Source organism: Plectropomus leopardus, chromosome 13 (genome assembly GCF_008729295.1).
Source record: "Plectropomus leopardus isolate mb chromosome 13, YSFRI_Pleo_2.0, whole genome shotgun sequence".
Classification (NCBI taxonomy): Eukaryota; Metazoa; Chordata; class Actinopteri; order Perciformes; family Serranidae; genus Plectropomus; species Plectropomus leopardus.
The window spans coordinates 25214707-25231608 of NC_056475.1; the positions used below are offsets into that span (position 1 = coordinate 25214707).

At 36.7% G+C, this 16902-nt stretch overlaps 2 protein-coding genes across 2 annotated transcripts; both read left to right on the forward strand.

Moving 5' to 3' along the window:
* Nucleotides 1–331: 331 nt before the first annotated feature.
* On the forward strand, nucleotides 332–6933 carry ppme1 (protein phosphatase methylesterase 1). The gene is made up of 14 exons (XM_042499100.1): nucleotides 332–611; nucleotides 2268–2361; nucleotides 2593–2685; nucleotides 2851–2908; nucleotides 4067–4118; nucleotides 4489–4643; nucleotides 4825–4915; nucleotides 5157–5222; nucleotides 5320–5443; nucleotides 5551–5680; nucleotides 5873–5917; nucleotides 6045–6109; nucleotides 6315–6382; nucleotides 6673–6933. The coding sequence occupies exons 1-14, from the start codon at nucleotides 526–528 to the stop codon at nucleotides 6674–6676; spliced, it is 1131 nt and encodes a 376-aa protein (XP_042355034.1). The 5' UTR covers nucleotides 332–525; the 3' UTR covers nucleotides 6677–6933.
* A 3776-nt stretch (nucleotides 6934–10709) lies between these two features.
* Nucleotides 10710–11639, forward strand: LOC121952785 (odorant receptor 131-2-like). The gene has a single exon (XM_042499610.1). The coding sequence runs from the start codon at nucleotides 10710–10712 to the stop codon at nucleotides 11637–11639; it is 930 nt and encodes a 309-aa protein (XP_042355544.1).
* The last annotated feature ends 5263 nt before the right edge of the window (nucleotides 11640–16902 follow it).

Below are 16902 nucleotides of genomic sequence, written 5' to 3' on the forward strand. Positions count from 1 at the left end.
AAATATAAACCACTAAAATTTGGTGAGGAAAAAAAGTGGAAATATCAATATTGGTGACAATTACCTGTCAAATGTGTTATTATATCAGCACATCGGATATGAACAAATACTAAAAAAAATAAATCCAATATCTTGCATTCCTACTCACAATCAGTCATGGAAACCCATTAATGTAGAATTTTAATTAATCTATTCATTTTTAAAATTTTTAATCTTTTAGATAGGGCATGTTTTGTGTGTAGTATCGTTGCCAGTAGACGGCAGTAAAGCTTCCCAAGGTTCATGCCGAGCTACCTAGAAAGAAAACCGTAGAAGAAGACGCCGACCCAAAATAATCACAGCAGCAGAAGAAGAAGACCGCTAGCCGTTAGCTTGTCAGAAAATCGTATCATCCTAGCTTTAGCTAAAATTTATCCAATGTCTGGCTAGCGTCGCCGCAGGTGTCGAAGAACATCATATGCTGCGGAGGAGAGGGGAGGTCTTATTGAACAGTTCCTGACAGAGGCCGACCCCGCTATCGACAACATGGAGAAACAGCTGCATTTAAACCTGTTAGCCTCCAGACCTCCTATGGCAGGAGGCGTTCAGTCCAGCTCCAAAATGAAAATGGGGTGAGTTAGCATCTCAGTAACATGCTGTCAGCTGTACTAGCTGTTACATTTTATATTAACCACCATCACAATAGTTGCTCCGTCACAGTGACTCGTGTCATTACAGTTTGTTAAATAACCGATAGCGTTAGCTGCGTAAATTAAGCTAGCTCTGACCAACAGTGGTGGATTAGCGATGTACGCCAAATATAACATGAGCATTTTAATTAACGTAGTAGATTTGGAGCCCAAGTTATTTGTATATATTATTTTAAACTATGTTCAACATGGCTGCATCCACCAAGCTTAGAGACATTAGCTTAAATATGTTAAGTTCAGGAGGATTCACGACACACTAAAGCAGCACTGGTTTATTCAAATACGGGGGCATCACCACCCTGGTGCCCCCATGTTAAAAAAATGTAATTAAAGTGCCCTTTTGGATGCCTTTATGGTAGATAACACCCTGATAAAGTGCCCCCTATAGTGCCCCTCCAGTTAACAAAACAGCATGAATTGCCCTCTAGAGTCTGTGTATCATTTGTTCTTTTGATATTTAACTTGAAGTCCAAAATTGAAAAATTACAAAACAATTTGATATTTCATTATTTGTTTATGAATTGGATACCAAAAAACAAATAATGGTTTGTTCTGATTTTATGCTCAAATCAAAAATAGGCATTGAGGAAAAAAGTCAGTGGGATGAACTTGATTTTGATATTTAATTTGTCTGATTTGTTGTGACCCAGAAGTTGCTCCTATGAGTCAGCAGCCTTTAGCACACTTTTGAGCTGTACTTCTGAAAAAAAGCAGCAGTTAATTAATTATAAGTTGGTGTTATGCCCTGGCAGCATGTTTGCTCCATTTACAAACTTGCACAATTTTCTTGCAACAGATGGGTGTGGAGAAAACGACTCCATCCTTGAAAATTAAAATGAGTGCTTGAAAAAGTATTTGAAATTCTCTGAATTTGACTGGCCCCTGTCTGTACGAACCCTGAAGACTGAGTAGACGTGATGCAGTGACGTATTAAGAATGTAAAGTTAGTGTCATGCTGTGTTACAGTCTTTGGACAGGCGCTGTTACCTATGCCTGCTGCAGTATTCAAAACACAGTATTTAGAAAAACTAAACTACTAAAACAGTTTTGGAAGTACATTCACCCTAGATAACCCGGGGCCCTTTTTATCCTTTTGTACTGTCCTGACAGAAAGCCTGAGTCCACAACTAAAAAACAGTGTCTAAATATATTTATCTTAGAATAAGATGAGTAGTTTCCAAAAATAGTTAAGATTTTTGGTCAAGGTCTGGTTCTGGTTGCTTGTTTACTGTCATATGACAAGAGTTATATAAACAAGTTTTTAGTTGAGTTGTTTTCACAGACTTGGACACTGTTGTGTAGTTGGGATTTGAATTAAATAGCACCTAACTGAAACTACACTAAATCATAAACCCTAAGGCGTTACCCTTGAAACGTTATCTGTCTCTGGTTTGCTGTCAGTTGAAAAGCCATCAGTCAGAGGGTGTGAAAAAGCTACAGTGCCATAGAACAAGTTTGTCTTCATGGAAACATATTCAAAGATTTATGTCTTACACCGTGTGCTTTAATAATCCTGCTACGATGTGGGATTGATTGGTTTACATTCTTGCTTGTCCTTTTTTTTTTTTTTTTTGACAGACCCGGACGGAAGCGAGATTTCACCCCTCTGCCCTGGAGTCAGTACTTTGAAACCATAGAAGATGTTGAGGTGGAAAATGAAAATGGCAAAGATATATCCTTACCTGCTGCTTGTGTTGGTTAAAAGAAAAAATAAGCAGGAATTATTGACACTTTGGTTTGGCGGTCACTTTCTTATATCACAATGCTGTTCAACATCAGCATAGTATTAACTATTGAAGATAACCAGTTTATACAATTCGTTTTTATTTGTCTTTAGAGTAGCACCTATATGCTTTGAAGCTCTTGCACAGCTCTGGTATGAATTTCCTTGACTACTGTGAACATTTTCAGAATTTACTGCAGTGGTGCCCATGGTCCTGTGCTGCTTCTGCTCCACGGTGGAGGCCATTCTGCTCTCTCCTGGGCTGTGTTTACTGTACGCAGAATAGCTATTACGCAAACTTTGTAACCTCTTAACTCTGATAAATTATTTGTTTATGCACATAAATATTTTGTGGTATTTTTATGAACCAGTTCTTTTATTTTGGCATATTTGCTGGACATTATTTGATTTAAATGGTTTACATATATGTCTTTGCAGGCCGTCATATGCAGCAGGATCAACTGTAGGGTGGTGGCTATGGACCTTCGAGCTCATGGTAAATACAGGTTGTCACAGGATACAAAATTAGTAACAAGACATATTTTATTTTTAGATCAGGAAACTTAACATCTTGTCAGATATTTGTCGGTTTGGTTAGGTATAATTATCATAGAATTACAAAATTCTATGCACATATAGACATGTTATGATTCTCTTGTGTCATTCGCTGGGTACACGATCGCTGTCCATTACTGTATCCCAATACCGTTGGCATATTTTTTGCATTCTGTAATAATGCAATAAACCCATAGCGGTCATTTTTTCAAGATCCTAGTAACTCAATGTTGCAGTGATATAGAGTGTTGAAATAAAGGAGCTGTCACTTGATATTATTTTCTTATACAACAAAACAACTTCAAGGGATAGTGTGGGATTTTCAACGTAGGGCTGTATGCTATATGTATGTATAGTCAGTGTATTGCATGCAGTAGCTGGCGGTCGGTGTGCTCCCAGTTTGCAGAAACAGATGGGGCGCTGACCTACACACGATATGATATTAAAAGGTATTTTAGTCACTTTGAAAAAGGCCACCCTAAAAAATCTATATCAGTCTAATTGGATGCTATATTTAGAGTATTTACACCTCTCGACCTCGCCGTCACACAGCCTTTTCCTTTGACACTACATTTCTCATCAGCCGCCGGCCAGCTGTTTGGATCAGAAAGCGGCTGCTACACAATCCAACTGAAACCAAACTTCACGTTGAATACACTCTTAATACAGCGTTCACTCAGACAGATGTGTGTTTGTGTATTTTCAGGTTTTTAAAGTGGCTGAAATATGTTAAATTACTATGCTATATAGCATGGTAATGCTAAGCTGTGAGGTTTGCGCCCGTCTGTTTCTGCAAACCAGGAGCACGCCGACCTCCAGCTACTGTATTACATTGACTGTACATAAGCATCTCGTACAGCTCTACTTCCAAAATCCCAAACTATCGCTTTAAGTCATATATCAGATTTTGCCATTCAAATTGCAGCTCCAGTATCACAAATTATTAAAAAGTGACACTGCTGTATCAAATTAGCTCGATCACGCCCCGGTGATTAGAAGCCACCTCTCCCCTTACATCACCCAGAAGGCCGTTCTTTGTATATTCATGTGCTTAGATGGAACAAATGGAGAAATTTGCTTCTCTTCTCATCACCTGCAGGCGACACCAAAGTGAAAAATCCTGATGATCTCTCTGCAGACACGATGGCCAAGTAAGTTGCTGTTGGTGCAGTAAAATCAGATCATTTGAGAACAGCACACACACACACACTTTAAACAGCTCAGCTCTGCATCACAGACACTTAATGTGAAGCCAGAGAGGGCATCAGTGATCCTGAAACCGAGTCAGACGCACAGTCAGCTTTATCCTCTACAGCTACATCAAGAAAGAGATTTGAGAGTTTGGATGTTTCTTATGGTTGTTTACATTTGGATTAACAAATTTACTTTAAAGAAAAATGAAAAAGTTGAATTGCTAAATATACTCTCAGTCTTGAGGTTTCTGACTGTATACTCAGAAACACCGACATGTGGTAGAAATATTATGAGGTTAACACGGTTGCCTTGCTTTGCTTTCAAAAGGGACATTGGCAAAGTGGTGGAGGCGCTCTACGGAGAGAACCCGCCTCCGATCATGATTATTGGACACAGCATGGGCGGGGCCATCGCAGTTCACACAGCCGCTGCCAATCATATACCATCCCTGCTCGGCCTCTGCGTCATTGATGTTGTAGAAGGTAAGTGCTTGCTCGATTACAGCATCATAGATATTTTTCAATCCATGGCATCTAGTTGACGTAATAGCTGGTTGATTTCACAGCCACTCTAATTTTGAATTTATTTGATTAATATTCATATCAAATAAGCTCAGTACAGTATTTGGTGTAGTAATAACAAATAATTGTTAATTGCATTCAGGTACAGCAATGGATGCTTTGAACAGTATGCAGAATTTCCTCAGAAGTCGGCCAAAGACCTTCAAATCTCTGGAGAACGCCATTGAATGGAGGTAAACATGAATGACACAGGAACATTTTGGAAGTAGGATTGAGCCAGATTATGCTTTTCTGCAGTTTGGCTAATGTCAGTGAACAGTGTCATGAATATAATTTGCTAAAAACTCATTGGAGCCTTGTTAAAAGTACTAACTGTCATAACCTTCAGTCTCCATTCTTATAGTTTGGATTTCCCAGCTTGGCTGTCCTCTAAGGTGCTAAGTTTTTGAAAATGTTCCTCCCCTTTGCTTTCAGCGTGAAGAGCGGCCAGATCCGAAACACTGAGTCAGCACGAGTGTCGATGGGAGGCCAGGTGAAAAAGTACGTCTGCCCTTTTTCTCATCTTCACTTATTAAAGACATATTTTACATATTTTATGTGTACTTTCAATTCAGTTGGTCTGTTCTGAATTTTACAGATGTGAGGAATCCACCAGCAGTCCAGGTGTGTCTAATAGCATCGAAGGTATAATAGAAGAGGAAGAGGATGAAGAAGCGGAAGAAGAATCCAACAAGAAGAGGATGAAGGAAGATGACCAAGAGGTCTCGACTCTCTTACTGTTTTTATTTTCTTGTAACATACTGTATATGTGTCTGTGTGTTTTATAGAGGTTGAAATGTAGCTGAAAAGGTTGATTTCTTCCACACAGATAAAAAAGGAAAGCGTCTTCACCTGGCGAGTGGAGCTGTCAAAGACAGAGAAGTACTGGGAGGGCTGGTTCAGAGGCCTGTCTGCCCTCTTTCTTACCTGCCCGGTGCCAAAACTGCTTCTGCTCGCAGGTTAGGTCTCCCTCAGTGAGCGTGCATTATTATTTGGTACTCCAAATACTCAAAAAGTTTCCGGATAGGCAGGTTTAACGGAATATCAGGGCAGTCACACTAGATTGAATGAATGCAAATCATTCAAGTTTTATTCCAAACTATTTTGCCACTGACTGCACAATTTCACCCCTGACTTCATCCATTGTACAGGAGTGGACAGGCTCGACAAAGACCTTACTATTGGACAGATGCAAGGTACTCAGCACAAACTGAGATTTTATGCATTTTCTCTCTTTAGATTTCCATGTTTGATTGTTGTCATACATATATTGCAGAATATACAGACCTAAAAAATATTGATAATCTCACTGTTTGTCCACAGGGAAGTTTCAGATGCAGGTCCTCCCTCAGTGTGGTCATGCTGTCCATGAGGACGCACCTGAAAAAGTAAGGGCTGTTTACCTGAACGTGAACTATGGGCAGTATGGATCTGTACAAGTTACCGTATGATGCTTGTTGAGGAGCTAAACCTAATGCTGACTTTGAGTTATTGTTATTTGTATTGCCACTTTTTTATTTATGTTTTGTTTTGCATGTGATCCAGACTCAGTTTGTTTTGATTTTAACATAGTCCTCTGTCATCTGTTGCTAGGTAGCAGATGCTCTAGCAACATTTATGGTCCGGCACAAATTCACTGAGTTTAAGGAAGGATACCTGTGGTAAGTGAACTTCTACTAAATATTGTATACACCACATTCATTATATGTAGCGTTATAAATACATTTTACATATTTTGTGTGTAGAGATATTGAAGACTGAAGTGTTCAACAAAATAATGAAAATTACATTAAATGGATGGATGAACAGTCGAGTTACACAAAAACACAAAATTATACATAGCATAGGGCTGCATTGTCGACGCAATTAGATAGCATTATGTCACATTTTTTGTCAAATAAAAATGTATCTTGTGTATTTGTATAATAATTTTGAAATAATCTTTCCACAGCTAATTTCCAGTTCTCAGTCTAAATATAGCCAGCAGCCATGGAAGAAATGTTTCAAAATTCATCCACATCCTCGTACAATTTAACTGCAAATTAAGGAAAATATGACAAGCATTATTATTATTATAATAATTATTATTATTATTATTATGTTGCTTTTGTTATGTAGATAATTTGCCTTTCAGCTTTGCCTTATTTTTATTTTAAAACACTGGGATTTATTGTACTTTTTCTTTACAATATTTTTTTAAGTAATGCTCTCCTTATTTAAAGGTATACTATGCAGGAATAGTCACTTACTGTTTGTAATAATAATATTATAATATAATAAACTTGGCCGCTCCTTCCTACGCTGCATTGCAGCTACTATTTAGTACTATTGCAGGAATGTATTATGTTGTAATAGAAAAGCAGATACTGTGGTAAGCCAGCTAAGGTAGTCACTCACACCCACCTGTCCAACAGGAAACAGGCCAGCTCTCTTCATCCCCATCCTCCTCTTCACTGTCAGTGACAGTGAAAGCCAACTTTCACGACGTTATGTCCACGATTTTTGTACCTTCCTCTTGGATGTGTTGTGCTTCTACCCGATTGAAGGTCTTAACCTCACCTGCGCATTCTTATTGGCTTGTGGCTAAATACTGCTGTCTAAAGGTCACAGCCCATAAATAACCCGAACACAGAAAATTTATGAAGAAACATCTCCATCTTCTTCTAATGGGTCATAAACTCACTTAAACATAATCTGTGGAGTTATTTTTGCAGTTTTAAACAGTAATCCCAAATAAAAATCTGTGGAATTTAGTGGATTTCTTTTACTTGTAATTTGATAATATTTATTTAAAATTACAAAAATCTGCAGAGGTGGTGTTGAAATGCTGTGGGTGCAGATTCTTTGTGGGTGTGGTAATAACTGACAGTGATTACTTAATATAAAAGAGTTTTTCCTGCATAGTATGCCTTTTTTTATTTTGAGTGATTGCATCATTGTCAATGTGTTTGTAATGTTTGAATTCAAACAAGTGATTAAAGATGGATGCAGCAAAAAATGTCAACCATGCTTGTGTATTTGGTACGTGTATTAAAACAACATCGTGATAATTTTAATTGTGGTAGTTTATTAAAAATTACATAATGTAGTAAAATACATTTTCTAGGTGTTTAGAATAGGGGTCAGTTCTATAGAGAAATTCAAATATGAGCATTTAGACAAGTTTTCTATTATCCCCTCACAATCTTGTGTTGAAATTTACAGTGTCCAAATAGTATAAAAACCTTTTAAATCCCAAAACCTCACAGAACATTAGAAAGGTTTCAGTGTGGTGAGACAGTGGGGATTTTATTTCCCTGGTGAAGGCAGCATGTATCTTGCTGTACTTGTCACCTTATTGGAAGAAAAGTGACCATAGCCAACAGCAGAGTTTGGTTTTTACAAACAGAGATTTATTTGGCTTTTAGTTTTTGCAGCCCCACTTTATAGTGAAGGTGTTTGTTTTACATAAACCCTGTTCTGAAATTCCAATTCTTCTTCATTGGAAAGATTACACATGACTAGACAATGCTGCTTTTTGTTGTGTACCAGTGACTGAAGCCTGGAGTTTGAAAACTACCTAATGGAAATATAGCCTAAAAACACGAGTTGGTGATTGACATGTTTTTGTAATGTTGCCGTTTTTTTTGTTATTGAAAAAGATAATTATGCAAGAACTTAAAGGAAGGTTGCAACTGGTGGAGATCATTTATTTTATGATTATTCCTCATAAAATGAAGCAATGATTTAATGAATGTTAAAAAAAAAAACATGACCTGATTCCTTACTGGTTTTTACATTTTGAGTTATTGGAAGAATATTCTATTTTGTATTTGTTATGTTTTCTCAATGATGAAACAATAGAAATGTGTAGTTTTATAAAGCATGTATTTCTCTAAAGCATCCTCAAGAGGGCAGCTGCTTAATTATAAATCAGTGTGCAGCAAAAACAAAACTGAAAAACAAGGTTATAGTTTTTCAAACTTTATGACAAAGGCAACATGTTTTTCTATGTTTTTCTACTCCAGGGAATGACATGCATCTTTTAATTGTCCCTCTGTGGACCAGCACATCGAGATGTATTTTGCAATTATGTGCAATGTAAATATGTGAATTATTAATGTGTCATTAATGGCGGTCCTCTAAAGAATAACAGGCACTGAGATCATTATGAGAGTACAAAAAAAAACGGAACTTAGGTTGTTGCATCATTTTGGGCCTATCAAATAATATTTTGTAATTTTCCAAAAGTTCTTAAAAATATATGATATGAAACTAAAGCAGAAAAGAGCAGGACTTACAATAACACAACAAGATCTCTGTAAATAATGTGATACAGTGCCGTACAGTGTGATATCAATACCCATATAACACAGTGTTTACAAATTCTGCATTGTTTCCTGCATGGTAACTGTATCTGAATTATTTTCTTATATTATTTGTATATGAGGACATATATACAGAATAACTTTTGAAACTAAATATGCTTTCTTATAGTTAATGAAAACAAATCTGCCACAAAGAAACGTTTACAGAACGTCAGTCTGTCAATCACACACCTGCAGCCTCATGGAGGAGCTGTTCCACTGCGCTGTGGTGCTGAAAGCTGCACAGACATGATGAAAGGAAAAGAGGTGCTGCTCCGTACAAACAAGAGAAAAGAGCGACGAGTTTGTTTGTTTTAGTGATAAAAAAAGGCGCAGATACAGCTATACCATGCTACTTTTTAGTCCCACTTTGGTTGATCTAAAGCAAACACACTGGTCCAGGGTTAAATACTATCTCAACAACATGGACTCAATTAAATTTGACATTTATAAGGATGAAACCTAATCATTTTTAGTGATACCCTGACCTCATTTAATTCAACTTACAGGTCAAAATTTCCACTTGTTAAACACTAAGACATCTAAGACGACATATTTACAAGATAAATGACTAAACGCCTGTCTGCCCCAGCTGTACTCACGCTAACAAAGCATACCTAATGTTGGCATACTGACAGTAAGCATGTGAAAATGAGATCTGTATGTTAGCACAGCATTACACATGATTTAAGGTTTTCTGCATTTCAGTTTCATGTTGGGAACTAAGAGAGGGTAGAAAACAAAAGTAATTCATCAAATTTAAAAGTAATCCCTGTGGACATATTTATATAAATAAGGAACTTAAAGAAATTGTATACTCACAAAACTGAGAATACCATATCAGTTTGTTATCAAATGGACTGTTCTCGTGAGTGTTGTGTACACAATCACTTCATGTCCAGCTGAGGTTGACAAAGTATACACCTTAGAAAATGCCCACGGCTCAGAGGAGAAAACAATATAATAACAACATTGGCTTATAGTCACATTTGCATTTGACGTTTACAGTTGAATATAATAAAATAACTGTCTGCAGGTGGTCAGTAATTTAGAAATACTCCCAGCAAATTTATATGGATTTTGGCAAACTGTGCACTAACTTTCACAGTGTAAAATATAAACACATTTGATCCAATATATCCTTATGCAACCTTAAATAAAAAAAAGTAATGATTAATTGCTCTTGTAGTACTCAGCTTCTCAAACTTTCCTTCAAAAGAACCATAAGCGATGCAGAGCTGTTACTGGTTGCCAAACTGACAGGTGATGATGTCAACGCACAGATTACTTAATAAAAGGACATGATGGGGAAGAGGTTGATTTATTCCTCAGACCAGTCCCAAAACCAGTCCTAAAACTCAGACCAAACCAGTAACATGTAAGTAGTTATGTGTCACAGACATATAATTTACCATGCCTTTAACCTCATAAATGATGTGTTTTCTAAATATTTTTTATTTATTCTGATGCTGTCTCATATTTTCAACCCTTGAAAACTGTGACTTTTGTTACAGACCAACATGCTTATTGAAGATATTATTTGACTAAATTATTCCCCACGTTTCAGGACTGTGGATAATGTTGCTGAAGGGTCGGTGAGGTGTGATTATGAGCCGTGTCTGTACAGAATTAGTCTGCAATCATGAACGACACAACGGAAACAAACATAGCAATCCTGTTTCAGAAACCTGTCAAAGCTGCGCTGTCTATGCTGCCATGCCTTTTCTTCCTCTATGTAAACGCTGTCATGCTGTTTGCCTTGCTGAGGAAGCCTCTCCTCCTGGAGTCCCCCCGCTACCTCCTCTTTGGTCATTTGCTCCTCACTGAATCTCTGCAGATCCTGTTCACTATGTTGCTCTACATCTTTGCTGTCACCATGGTCAGAATGATCAGCTACGTTTGTATTATTTTCACACTGCTGGCATCCGTCACTGTTAAAATGTCACCCCTTAACCTCGCTGTGATGTCTTTAGAGAGGTATGTTGCTGTTTGCTTTCCACTGAGGCATGCTGATATTGCCACCAGCAGGAGTACGAGAGTGGCTGTTGCTGTTATGTGGACGGTGGCTTCTTTGGACTCGTTCACGCACCTTTTCCTCTTTGTCAGTCTGGAAAACACAGGATTTACTTTGCACGGGTTCTGCTACCGACAGAACGTCTACCGGCTACAAATTTATTCAACTATAAACAAGGCCTTCACCATTGTGTATTTTATATTAGTGGGCATAATTATTATCTACACATACATTGCAATCATGATTACTGCAAAGTCAGCCTCCTCGCATGTTGGTAACACCACTAAGGCTGGTAAAACAGTGCTGTTGCATCTGTTTCAGTTATGCGTGTGTCTTGCCTCCACTCTCTTTACCATGATTGAATCCAGCAGCACATGGACCATTAATCCTGCCATGATCGTTCACGTTCGCTATGCCCTCTTTTTAGGTCTTATCATTTTCCCAAAGTGTTTGAGCCCCCTCATATACGGCCTCAGAGATTACACCTTCAGACAGGTCTTCAAATACTATTTCACTTTTGGCTTGAAAACCGCTGCAAAGACGTCTCCTAAATGTTGAGTTGAAATACAGTCATTGTGTTGTGCATTGAGCAGAAGTTATATTTGCAGTTAGCATTTGTTAAATTGTGCAGTTAAGTTTGTGATGAGATGTGTGATCATTTGAACTTGTTCCGATTAAGGTCAGAGTAAAATGTGGTTTAACTAATATTCTGTTTATTCAGTGCATTTAGTCATGCATCAACATAGAGCGATCGTTTTTTTTCAAAGAGATGTAAAGTCTGAGAATTAAATATCTCTCTCTATATATACTTTTTTGTGAAGGATGCACTCAAAATTTACTGATTACAAAGACACAAGTGCAGCAGCGTTTTAATCACTTTTTCTCATTTTTGCACAAAAGTCTTCATGTTGCATTCAAGACAGTTTCACCTTTTGCTAATGTTCATGTTTGTTTATCTATGTTTTTCTTTCATACACAATTAACTGTATTTTATTTTGATTTTCAAACAACAAAAAACGATTGATACACGATACATAATTATAATAAAAATATCCAAAACAAGAAGACAATTAACTGTATTTATATGATACATAGAGACACAATATACCAAGAAAATGACACTGGGTGAATGATCTGTACAGTATGATTGTATTGTTTTGTAGTATCAGTGATAGCACTGTGAAATATATAACAAAAAAGGTTTCTCTTGACTTCCTTTAAAGTTGTGTAATCTTACAATGAAACATGTTATAAAAAGCTCAGAAATCTTTTATAATTGAGGTTTATTAACTTTTCATCGACATTGTTTTTCTACAGTTAACAGGGAACAATGTTTTGAGACACTTCTTCCCAGTTTTAATATGTGTGCTCAACTATTTGCTGCTCCTTATTCTTTGTATAAATGTAATATGCGTCTAAGGCCAGCTAACATTACTCTGGAGGCAAAAGGAAAGAAAATGTTTTACTCAGAAATATCTCACATTTCTTTGGGGAAATTTTAGTTTTTTGTATTTGCAAGCTGACTATAAGAAAAAAATGAAAAGTCCACAAAAAGATCTGTGTATATAAGTCATTAATTAATTAATTGGTTTTAGTAAATAATAATAGTTACCTCTCCTTTTTTTAAATTTTTAAAACATTTTTAATTATTTTTTTTAACCAAAGACAACACATTTGGCACAGACAAACTAGATTTACAAACTAATAAACAGAGTATTAAGAGCATAAAAATATAAATTTTTGGTTGCTATAATATTGCTTGTCAATTGTTTGAAAATATCTCAATAACTGATGATGTTCCCATGTAAATATGAGCATTTCTGCAAAATGAAAAACAAATTTTACCTATTATAGACATATTATACATATTTTCAAATCCAAAGTCAATGGAACACAATAAAATTCAGGACAAGTCAACATTTTTAAGGAAGTTATAACTGCAGCTTTCTCCGATATTATAAACATACAGTATGTAACATGTTTCATAACAATTCGAATAAAAGTCAAAAAAAAAATGTAAAAAGATTTTTTAAAAAAATTAATTCTTTCAGCCAGCAGATGTCACTTTTGCTTTGTAAATCCTTCAACACACACTGTGCCTGTAACTGCGGCCTTTAATTTTAGTCTTTGGTGTGTGAGCACCTGAGCAAACTTGTATGAGGCTGTGAAAAAAAGAGATGCTCAGTAACTTGTGATATTATTGATGAAATTCCTGTTCCCTCCTCTTTCTCACAGTCCACATGGATGCTTGTGTGAGAGAAAGGATAGAGACAGAAAGCAGAGAGAGCCAATTTATGTGGGTAAACAGGGAGGGAGGTGCTGACCCGCAGAATAATAGAAGCGTCTGAGCAGGAGGTGGACTAATTTAACCGATCTTTACTCCGCCACAATCCTGAAGCCCTCTCAGTACCTCTCTGGCCTTCGTGAAAGAGCACTTGAAGGGTTGAAAAACATTCCAGATAGACAAAGTACCTGGTGACGGAGAGCAGCTTTAGTTTAGAGCAAGAGCACAAGAGAGAGGTTCTTATCATGATCACAATATCCTTCACATCCTTAACACAGAAAATTCATTCTGTGGCTTTGCTTTAATAATGGCCAGTTTCATTAACGCAGCTCAGTTTTACTTTTGGTCACAAGCAGGTTATGTGTCACTCTTTCCACCGTGCTGTGGCATTTCCACAGCCTGCTGTGCTCACAGAGAATCTATCGGGAAAAGGCAATTATTTCTGAGCCAAATGCATGAACAAGGGAAGGCAGAGAAAGCTTATCTATGTGTTTACTCATTAACTGAGATGTGAGTTGAAGGAAAAACCCACTGAATTTTTCAGCCGAAATTGTCTATTGTGTACTTTAGGCAAGTCAGTAAAAAAAAACCATCCCTACTAGAAAATGTTTCATCAAAGAATTTAGAGGGTAATGACTCAAACTTTTTTTATCTTAACTTTTAAGAAAACCCAAAATAACAATTTCAGTCACAGCACAATATTATCACCATTCTAAACATTTTGCCAAATATCTATAAAAAGATATTGCAATTTATTAATTTTTTTTAAAAACTGCCATTTATGTCAACATCTGTTTCATCATGTAAATTATAAGTCTGTTCATCTCACTCCGGTCACTTTTATTGCACCAAAATCTAACGCACACACTGAAAAAGCAATTATTTCATTATTGTGGTAGGCAACAAGTTTTAAATTCTATGTATTAATTATTTATGTGATTTAAAAAAACTGATACTTGCTAGCCATCTATTGATACAATATTGCCACACAAAAGATACTATGCTTTAATAATTTTCTACCCCACCTGTAAAGGAGATGCAAAGAGACACAAAATAACAGCAAGAAGGGGCAAAACAACCATAGTGACCAAAAGAGACACAAATGGCTACAAGGAGACACAAAATTACCCCAGAGATACAAAATAACAACAACAAAAAAGAGGCAAACCAGCACAACTTGTGTTTGTTTTGCTTTTATGTAGGAGAGGTGCATATCTCTGCCCGAGGAACCCATTCTCTAATAATACACCCATGCTCACTGTACTTCCACTGTACCTCCAATACAATCTGTATTACAAGGCTTTTGTATTGGATTGCACATATGTATCTTTTTTGTGTCAAAACCCTACAAAACATTTGACTGTCTATTCTGATTTGGCAAGGTATAGCAGTTCTGTAAGACATTAGAGTGAAATGGAAGCTCAATTTCAAAAACAAGCTGCTGATGAAAGAAAAGGGAAATATGAAACAAAGAGCAAAAAACAAAACAAAACAAAAAGTGATTTAATAGTGCAGCCTAATCATGTCTAATGGAAAAGTCTAAACTCCTCGAGGAGAGGTTATGGAAAAGTCAGCGGGAAACTTTAGAATGTACAAATCCTAATATGGCTGTGATTTTAGAGGAAGCCCCTAAATTGAATTATCCAGTCTTTTAGTCGGCACTTCTCTCTCCCTCCTCATAAATTCTTTGCCACAGCAACATACAGCTTTCATGTCAATGCATTGCACTCAAGGCAAAATATTCCGACTGAACTTAAGAACAATGGGAATATTCAATGCACCCATTTTACCCACTTCAAGATTTTTTTATTTTTTTTAAGTCATACTCATAGGCACACTCACACACACACACACACACACACACACACACACACACACACACACAAATGTCTGCACTATAGAGCTACAGATGAATGGGGTGGTGGGAGAGTAATTGTATCCCTTGTGGCTCTCCAGAAGACAGCACTGAGACTCAAATTAAAGCACTGACCTGGTTAGCTTTCTGTCAGCAGAAGGGGGTGCTGCCCCCCCAGCACCCATCCCACCCACACATCACTTTGTAAGGATTACTTGTTGACTGATTTGAGCAGCAATACATCTACATGTGAGGGACCCACACAGCCATGACTGACCAGTAAGGGCAATTTCTCAATGACCTTTCAGCATCATTTTTTTAAAAAATCCAGTTTGGTATCACCAATTCAAGTCCAAAATGATAATTAGGCCATATAATCATTTTCCCAAAATTTTACAAACATCCCAGGAAAACACTATACAATATATCAGAAAAACAGTGATATGACATTCCAAATATCTGCCACCATAAACTGCTGAACATCACAGACACATTACTATGCCCTGTGGGGATATAAATGTGATGTTTCCTTGAGGACCTGTACTCAGATGAATGGTCTAGACCTTTTTTACTGCATACACTCTGACTTTAAAGAGGACAAACACAGAGGAAAGTAATAACATTAACGATGGCTCAGTTCAAAGTGTCCCAGGAGGCCATCAATGTAACAGGGTCCTGCAACTGGCAAAACTAAATGGGATGCAGCCATAATTGATGTTATTAATTACATTTTCCATTGATGTTTGTTGGTACAGTGCCACCTGTAGGCAAAATGCTATTAAAATTTTGCAAGATTGCTCAGAGCTGATGAGAGCATATTTGATGTGAACATGGTTTCAGGTGTGTGATGCACTAAAGCAAGTCTGATGGCAACCTCTTAAAATGGTATGGAAGACCAGAAGATACATTTGTATTTCTTTTTAAACCAAATTTTGAAAACATTAAATGAAAGTTGTATATGTCGCGATTGAATTTATTTATTTACTTTTTTTTCCAAAAGTTCAACATGGGAAAAGGCATGCAGATGACTGCATGTGTGGCGTATATGACCCACTGTGGTTGGACCATGCAATCTATGACTAAGTTTGGCCAAGCAGTCAATTAAAATGTGTTCCCACACTTCATTTAAAAGAAAATTGAAATAAATACACTTTTAATAATTAAAATAATAAATAGAGATATCTAAATAAATTTAAATGAACTTGTTAAATGTTCACATGGTGACCTTGTGCACAAAAAATAATCCATTCTTCTCAGTTAACTGGCTTGACTGAGAAGAATGGATTATTGATTTAATTGAAATCTATTAAATATTTTCCAAATATGGTGGCGTTGAGGGTCACAACACAATTACATTTCAGAAAACACAATTGCAACTAATTTTTTTTTCTGTGATTATGTGGTGTTTTCTGCAATATTGTTGTGTTTTGACACTCAGGGCGACCATATATCAGAACCTCCAGACAGAGAAAAAATCAAAACAGACCAAAGACATATCCTTTGAGGCAGTGGTAAAACCATGACGTTGTATTTTATCAGTGAGTTACAGCCAAAAAAAGCAAAGAATTTTTAAAATTCAGTTAAAGATTGCTGATAAAATCATAAGTGCTTGGGTGTCCTCCATTCAGGACTTGTACATCTCCATAAAACTGGTAAGAAGCATCACTGTAACACCAACATCC

Bases quoted from the DNA above. Each gene is read 5' to 3' on its own strand.
- ppme1 (XM_042499100.1), top strand. From the start codon at position 526: ATGGAGAAACAGCTGCATTTAAACCTGTTAGCCTCCAGACCTCCTATG. The intron at 2,686-2,850 runs GTACGCAGAATA...ATGTCTTTGCAG, and splicing joins TCTCCTGGGCTGTGTTTACT to GCCGTCATATGCAGCAGGAT. The intron at 6,110-6,314 runs GTAAGGGCTGTT...ATCTGTTGCTAG, and splicing joins ATGAGGACGCACCTGAAAAA to GTAGCAGATGCTCTAGCAAC.
- LOC121952785 (XM_042499610.1), top strand. From the start codon at position 10,710: ATGAACGACACAACGGAAACAAACATAGCAATCCTGTTTCAGAAACCT.